This window comes from Erithacus rubecula, assembly GCF_903797595.1.
Source record: "Erithacus rubecula genome assembly, chromosome: 6".
Classification (NCBI taxonomy): domain Eukaryota; kingdom Metazoa; phylum Chordata; class Aves; order Passeriformes; family Muscicapidae; genus Erithacus; species Erithacus rubecula.
In genome coordinates, this window is record NC_136688.1 from 46,678,487 (window position 1) to 46,686,723 (window position 8,237).

General features: G+C 42.0%; 1 protein-coding gene across 1 annotated transcript in view; it reads right to left on the reverse strand.

Moving 5' to 3' along the window:
- The window catches only part of SYNE3 (spectrin repeat containing nuclear envelope family member 3), a gene marked incomplete at its 3' end in the record, with an annotated part of 42,449 nt that extends 38,876 nt beyond the window's left edge, over nucleotides 1-3,573 (reverse strand). The window contains exon 1 of the mRNA XM_079308866.1: nucleotides 3,409-3,573. Within this exon, the coding sequence (XP_079164992.1) occupies nucleotides 3,409-3,490 (82 nt within the window). The 5' untranslated portion in view covers nucleotides 3,491-3,573. The remainder of the gene's footprint in view (nucleotides 1-3,408) is intronic.
- Nucleotides 3,574-8,237: the final 4,664 nt, after the last annotated feature.

Sequence of the window (8,237 nt, forward strand, 5' to 3'; positions counted from 1 at the left end):
GCTTTGGTTTGGCATCACAACCCTAATGAGAAACTGCCCATCTTCCCTGGCTAGCTGGGAACAGCTCTCCTAGTTTGTGTGCAGTTTGTCACAGGGTAGCTCCCAAGGGCCAGTGTCATAATCAGGACTCAGAGTGCTAAGGCACATATGGTGAGTGTGCTGTCACAGCACCCTCAGTGAGCAGAAGGGCCCTACAGGTAAAAGATAATACAGATAATACCTCTGTCCCAAAGAGATTACAGAGGACAAGTCAGAAGGGTTTTGGCAATGAAAGCGAGGCACAGTGTGTACTTAGGGACACGGAGTGATGGAGGGAAGAAAGGGCTGTCAGAGCCTTCAGCTGCATTGCCAGTGCTCTGTGCAAGCTTCCAGCACCCATGCCCTCCACCCACCCCTTGGAACCCGAGATACTCAGAAAGAGACCCTCAAGCCCAGCTGGAGCATGTGGCCTCAGCAGGAGCTGGATCTCCCACCAGGATAGAGGATTCAGGATTCACTGCACTGAACCACAGGCTGCTGGTGGGATACCCTGCAGTAGGAGCCCTGTGATTCCATAGGGGGTCAGTGTGAGAGAGGCAAAGAACCACACCAGAGGTGGGATAATTCACCTTCCTCAGGAATCCTGTGTTCTGAAGCAGCCTACAGTTGTAATATGGATGCTCAGGGCTACAGGATGTCAATCTGTCTGCAAGTCTGTACTCTTTCCTATTCCGCATCACTGCTTCCACATTTGGATCTGGGGTTTTTTACACAAGTAATTTTTCCCCTTACAACATCAGTGTTAAAATCTTTTTTGACTATTTCACCTTTGAGTGTGTAACTTGGAGCACTAAGCACATGGCTTTTAAACTAATAAGTCTTTAGAGTCAAGTATATACTGGAAATATTTCTTAGAAACAAAGTCACTTGCAAGTACTTTGCAAGTACACTGTAAGGGCACTGTTTTTTTCTCCCATTTAGAACAGCTGAAGGACTAATGCTCCAAAACAAGATTTCTCAGATATATCTTTTAAAACATTATCAGTTCAGTTATGCTAATGATATATTTATACAGTGAAAATGAGACTTATGGAATTGGGAAAAAAAAGTAGCAAGTAGGACAATACTAATTTTAGATACTAAAGCTGTTGATTAAGAGTTATTTTCTTAGGATCAAAGCATATGGTTATGGAAAAAATTAGCAGATTTTAATTTGCATGGAACAGAAAGACCTGTTTATATAAAGAAAGAGAAAAATGACCCCTGAAAGAGACGAACACTTGAAATGCTGTCAAGAACATAGAGCAAGCTATACCTAAACAGTAAATAGCTATACCTAAACAGTCAGCACTCCGTACATAATTAAAAGTCATATTTGCATTAATCTGATAATGCCAGGCTTTATATTGCAAAACAGCACTGGTTTGTGTTCAGAGAAACCCACAGGCAAACAAGGCCTGACTGTGTCCCAAACAAAATACATTATTGGAACCATCAGCAACCTCATCCCCAAGCTCAGAAACAAAAGTAGACCACTGCAAAATGCTGGTTATAAATTAATTTTGAGTGGTTGGGAACATTCTTGGAATTGAATTAAACAGGCTGCTTTCTCGTGACTCATTTTTGCCTGAACATGGCAGTTTCCACGTCTTTGTCACCCTCCCACAGAGTGAGCTGGCCAGGCACTGTGGGTTAAAGAGCACAGCCACATCTGGTTTCAGCTGCACAGACCCTCCAGCGGCTGGAACAGCCCAGCACTGCCAGGATTCCGTGCTCTGATCGCTCAGGGCTTCTCAAGCAGGAGGAGGAACACCTTTCTAGCAGTCTTTTATGCCTCATCAGGGACTGAAGTCCTGTAGTCCACAACCCCAGAGGGGATCTGAACCTCCTTCTACTGAGACTCATCAAACCTCAAGCAAAGAGTAAAATGGGAGCAGGACCCAGCAGTGAGCCACGTTTGTCAGCAGTCATCCCCCAGCGAGGAGGACCAGAGAGTTATTTAAAGCTGTGATTACAGATAATTACTGTGCTGAGCAGCCCAAGTAAAGCCAATGCTTTTTCTTCTCACTTGTATCATCCACTAGCAACTGCCTTTTAGAAATGGAGTACTACAAGAAACCAAAGCTCTTTTTTTTCCTGCAAATGTCTGAAGGGATCAGGCAGCTCCGTTCCATTCAGACCCCAAGGGGCCTCAGGGTGTGCTGCTTCTCAGCAAGCTTGAAAATTCCACCCTAAATATTATGGGACATATCCCTGGGGCTGCCAGAGAGCTAACTGAGAGATACATTTAGAGCAGCAAGGGCTAATATCAGCCTAGGATTTGTACACACACCCTGGCAGACACAGCACTACCTACTCTCAAATACTTGAAAGAAAAAAAAAGTTATAAAGCTATAGATTTGCTTAATCCAAGTAATATATAATTCTTCTACAGAGAGTAATAGACAGCATGGCACAAACTCAACTTTGGTCTAAAAGAAATAAAAATATCTCCCCACTAGTTTCCAAAGCTATCTTCTAAAGATACCACAAACACCTGCTGTATTTTAAAGGCGTTTCATATCACTCAAATTTTTCTCCACTATTTCCCTTTACAATTTACAGATCAGGGCACAGCAGTACCTTGCAAAAGGTTGATTCATAAAGTTATCATCTTCCTGAAGGAAAATATGTCCAGCTCTGACAAGGACAATTGCTGAATCACTAAAGCAGAGCCTCAGATGACCTTCTTTGGGTTCAGTGAGCACAACACAAGCAACAGAGCTCGTGCAAACTGTGCTCCCTAGTTAAAAAATAAATCTGAATTTCTTTAGTCCCCATTTTTACCTATTGCATACCCCTAGGTCATGTTTCAACAGTTATATATGCCACCTTAAACCCATACTTCAGGGAAGCAGCCTGAAGTTCAGCAAACATTTTGGGGCTGCAAAAGCTGATATCATGTCTTGAGCACCAGCCACACTCCCAGCTCCCAACAGACTCTCCATTAACTTCACCGACTGTCCCTTATCTCCAACCCTCCTGGTGCACACCACAGCAGGGATATTCTGGCCTCCTTTCTCCTGCCTTACATCAAGGAGTTCCCCATCCTGGCCTGCTGCTCAGAAAACAATTTATCAGGCTTTATTTCATTGCACTGGAGGGGGGCGTGGGCTTGCTCTGCAGAAAAGCGCGGGAATGGCTGATCTTGGCACCCTGCACCAGCTGGAACCCTTGTCTCTCCTGCAGCAGGCCACTGACTTCTGTTTCCCCTCTCACTAGAATTCAAATCCTTGACATTTCAAGACACTTGATATCTTTAACACTTCTATGTCTCTGTCTAACGCAAAGCAGAAAATGAGTGAAAAGCTATTAGGAGCCAAAAGACATTTCCTGTCACAACCCTCTCACTACATTATGAAATAAAAGTAACCTTGTAAAAAATCTTACCAAAATCCTGGGAAATCTGGTAAAAAGGGTAGGTAAAAGTCTGTGGTGATTCCATCAAGGTTCCCTGGTGGGTTCCCAGCATGGCAACCACAATCCAGCCTGGCCTCCACTGGGTTAGAACAGCAATTTGGCACAGCTGGCAGCACGAGTGAGTCTGGCACGAAGAGAAACCAGTGGCTTCCTCCTTAGTAATGCAGGAGGAAGCACAGGACTTCCTCTCTGCCTCCTCCCGTGCTGTAGGAGTGAAAGAGGCGATGGCAATCCAAAGCTATATCAGTGCAGAAAAAAAAATAAAAAAAAAAAGAAAGGAAACCCACAGCAGGGCATGCTGCCACTGTTTAAAACGTAGGTGAGATTTAAATAGCAATAATCCCCAGAAACTATCTAGTTCAGGTCATCAACTAACAAGCTGGTTAATACCTGTAAGGATTAATGCTTGAAAATATTACGCCTGACAGATATTTGCTGAATGGAACTAGTCAAGAATACATAAGGGGAAGACCAGCAAGAAGTAAAAGTGCAGACAGGTACATCAGAGCTGAGATTTTAGAAATCATCAACTCATGCTCTAACATCATAATCTTTTTCCTCATTTTCCACTTCTCACTTTACTCTCAAGGTCTCTAGCAGGAAATTCCCTTCGCAGACTGACACATTAATCTAGATTCTGCTCTCAGTTACAATCATGCAAAACAAAAAGGAGGTTAGATGATACTTTCAGGAAATACCTCTGCTGCAGAATTTGGCTGAATGGAATATACTTTGTAGGCATTAGCTGTCCCTCACAACGGAGCATGTGATGAATTCTCCTTTCCAAAACTACTGGAAAATATACAGCAGCATTCTCCCTTGATTAATCAAGATCCTGCTTACACCTGCTTTTAGATATTCAATAAAACCCACTGGTTTGGTCTATCTATCCCACTACCATTTGCATCATACTAATGGTGTAGATTTAACTCACTCCAGGACCAAAACAGGTACCACACACTCCAGTTGGTGTAAAACCAAAGCAAGTCCATAAGGCCAACAATCTCTCAATCTTTATTATTTGCTGTATGTCATACCTTAAACTATTTCTAAACTAATTTCTAGAATTACAACTCATGGATGAGAAGTGGAGTAATCAGTGAAAGCAAAACATGGGGGAAAACGTTGGTCTACCTCCAAATTAGAAGACACAGATAAAAACAGAGATAAAACTGTGAGCTTCTCCACCCATTTTGGAATCAGACAGCACAAAAAAAAAGTATGGGGAAGGAAGAGGAGAGGAACAAAGATGGATGAAAACCTAGGTGGGAGAACAATAGTGAAAATGTTTATCAAGCTAACCCTGTGAAGTTGCTAATACAGCCAATTGCTGAAGACCAGTAGCCTCAGAGAGGCTGACCCCCACGTGCAGTGGTGACCTCAGCACAGCCAACCAAACAGAATTTTGGTGATAAAAACCTCAAGGGACAGAAGAGAAGGAGCACCTTAAGAATTAGCAATCTATCTTGTTAGCCTTTTGCTAACATGAATAATCCTTCAAACTATATGAATAATGTCAAAACACACCAGGATAAGAATATCTCAAAACACATAAGAATGCAGATTAAACTATACAATGCCTAGGGAATGGAAACTGGAGATTGGGCCACTTATCTGAAAGTCAAATCACAGTTGTTTTAGAATTGTGTTGTTTGAATGAGGGGTTTTAAATGCCTGTAAGTGAACCCCTTTCACTTTTTCCTTGTTCTCTTTCTCTCTTGTGGTATATCCATAGTAACTGTAAATTTGCCATAGTCCTGATAAAAAATAAAAAAAAAAAAAATTTTTTGAAAAGCACTGGAACTAGCAGTACTGAGGAAGCTGAGCATATGTGACTAACATCAGCTATGCCCAGCAGCTTCTAGAGCAAGGTAAGAGTCAGTCTCTTTGGATGACCAACCTAGAAGGCAAAGAAGCTCCCCTGGTGAGCTCAGACAGCCACAAACTAGAGGCAGCAATGAGAGGATCAAACAAACAGTGAAAAATGTAGCATTCCCCACAAAACTTTTTGTAAGTTATATCACAACATATTTAAAATATATAAATCCACATTACCACTTGAGCATAATTCCCTGCAGAGCAAACTTGATTTTATACTTTTCCATATTTTTAAAGGAAAACAGGTTCAGCAAAATATTCCAAATGTTAACACAACATCTGACCTGCCATTCTCTTCTTTCCCATACAAAGAAGTCCCTTTTCAGTTTCAGTGAGGGATGAAACTGTTTTTCCCACTCTTCTGGCCAGCTATCATTTCTGCTATGGTAGTGGAAAGCATTTGAATGGCCCCTTTGGGCTGACATGTCTAAGTTCAAACATAGATTCAGTTACATCTGTAACACCTGCTGTAGCTGTAATTCCTGTAACACATCTGTTGGATAATTTTACAGTACCTGACAGCCCGTGGGCACTGCAAAGGAAACATTTCTGCAAACCAATCCACTGTAAGTGATATTCTGGCCTCATTGCCACCTAGCAGTCTGCATCTTCAGGCAGGCAGTGATGTATTTGTCCTCTAACTGCTCAGGAGACAGATGTCATCACCCCAGCAGGGTTGCAAGGGTTATAAATTATAAAGTTTTGTCTGAGCTCTGACAGAAAGCTGTGAAACCTCTCGGATAGGAAACAGAGCAGCAGTATAAAAATTTTTCTTCAACCATAGCAACTGTGTTATATATTCTTACTACTCTGCAGATCATATTTCTAACTATATTTTAGTTGGGAACAACATTGGTATAAAGGGACTGTCAGTGCAAGTGCTTCTCACCAAAGGATCTGGTTTGGAATTGCTGTGAAAGGACTTCTCAGAAAAGAGACATCACATCAAGCAATTGGGTTGTGCTGAGTAGTGGGCTTGGAGGTACTGGCAGGGATAGCACAGACAGGTGTCAAGCTGTTGATCTCTCTGGTTTTACACAGTTTCACTCTGTAAATAATGTCATGAAGAACCTATTCATTATGCACAGCCTAATGATTCAGGTGTCCCACCTGGCAAGCTGAGCATGTTAAAGGTCTGGCTTAGGTCATCATTATGTTCTATTCCACTCAGCAAGGAAAAACAACAACAAAAAAAGGACTTTGATTTACCAGTTAGCATTAAAGGAAGCAAACAAACTCAACCTACACACCAAATCAAACTCTGAAAAATGTCAGATCTGATCTGAGCAAGACTAAAAGTACCAAGAAGGGGGTTACCTGCTGATACAGTTGCTTAACTGAGAAAAACACCTATTGCAAATCCCCAAACTAAGGTGTAACCTGCTAATAGCAACGACAGCACTTCACAAATACCAGTGATAGCTGACATAGGAAGGGCATTATAGAAAACAATCACCTGCAGAGCACTGAAGCACATCCAGGTAGATTCCTCAGCACTGACTAGCTACAACGATGCAACAATAAAGGACTTTGAAAAAAAAAAAAAAAAGGGGGGCTGTGACATTTTAAGTATTGGGATTAAACGTGTCAACATAATTACTTATAAAAATGGTTTTTATAAACATCTTCAGCTCTGTCATCAGACAGCAAATACTACTGCACTCTGCAGACCAGAATGACAGCACCAGCTCACTTTCATGATACGGTATTCCCAGAATCACTGAGCTTGGAAGGCACCACTGGAGCTCATCTAATCCAACCTCCCTGCTAGGTATGGGTCCCCTAGTAAAGAATGTTACTCAGGATTGTGTCCAGATGGTTTCTGAGCCTCTCCAGAGGAAACTCCACAGCCTCTCCAGGCAACCTATATTATCACAATATGCAACAGCTAGACACGCAAAGACCCGAGGGGAGAAATAAAGTAACACTGAAGGAAAAATTACCTTTAAGGTTGCTGGTAGCTCCATCCTAAACAGGAATTTCTCTTGTAGAAGAAACAAACAAAACCACAAACCAACCAAAAGAACACCCCCTCAAAACAAACAAAGAAAAAACAACAAAAAACCCCCAAACAAACGAAAAAATCTCAAACAAACAAAAAAATCCAACCCAGAGACACTTGAATTGTTTTCCTTTTTGTTAGGTTGCAGACACTTTCTGTAGATTGATATTTCACACCAGCAGCACAACTAATGGAGTCAGCAGGTTAATAACCTGAGAAGACAAGAGAAAATCCCAGGCTCTGGTAAAGCCAAGGGCAATGCTGTCACAGAGCCAAGATTTCTACCCTGACTCCTGTGGACTTAAAAGACAAGGTAACAAGCAAATTTTTCTTTGGGTGCTCTCTTAATCTGAAGATCTAAATTAATGCGCGTCTGTGGTGTTTACTAATCCCGTGTTATTAGCCAGTGTTAAAATCTTACACTTCACACAAAGCCTGTGCTAAACCTGCTGCACCTATAGACCAATTCTGCTGACTTGCATAAGAAACAGCACCTACATTTGCCAGCTGCTGCCATCTGCCATTCACACAACCACCACCAAAGACTCAAGCGCTCATGCAAAGACTCTTGCATTAAGAAAAGTCAGTCACCTAAGCTAGAGGAAATGCACAGCCTGGGGAAGGACTGACAGCTTCAGAACTGACAGAAATTATTTATGTTATTTAGTCACAGGAACTTTAAGCCAGGAGTGTATTTTCTCACATGACCCCATCTTTGCATGCGACTGGCTTGAAAATGCAGTGTGTACATCAGTGCTTGTACACTTTCCAGCTTCCTCAAACTCCTTCAGGCTGCACTGACAATGGGCTACAGAGCCTGGATAAAGACCAGCTGTTACATCTCTCAAACTGCTCCTCAGTCAAAAACAACATGTGTTTATATAGTACAATTGCTGCATTAAAATGGAAGGAAAGTAAC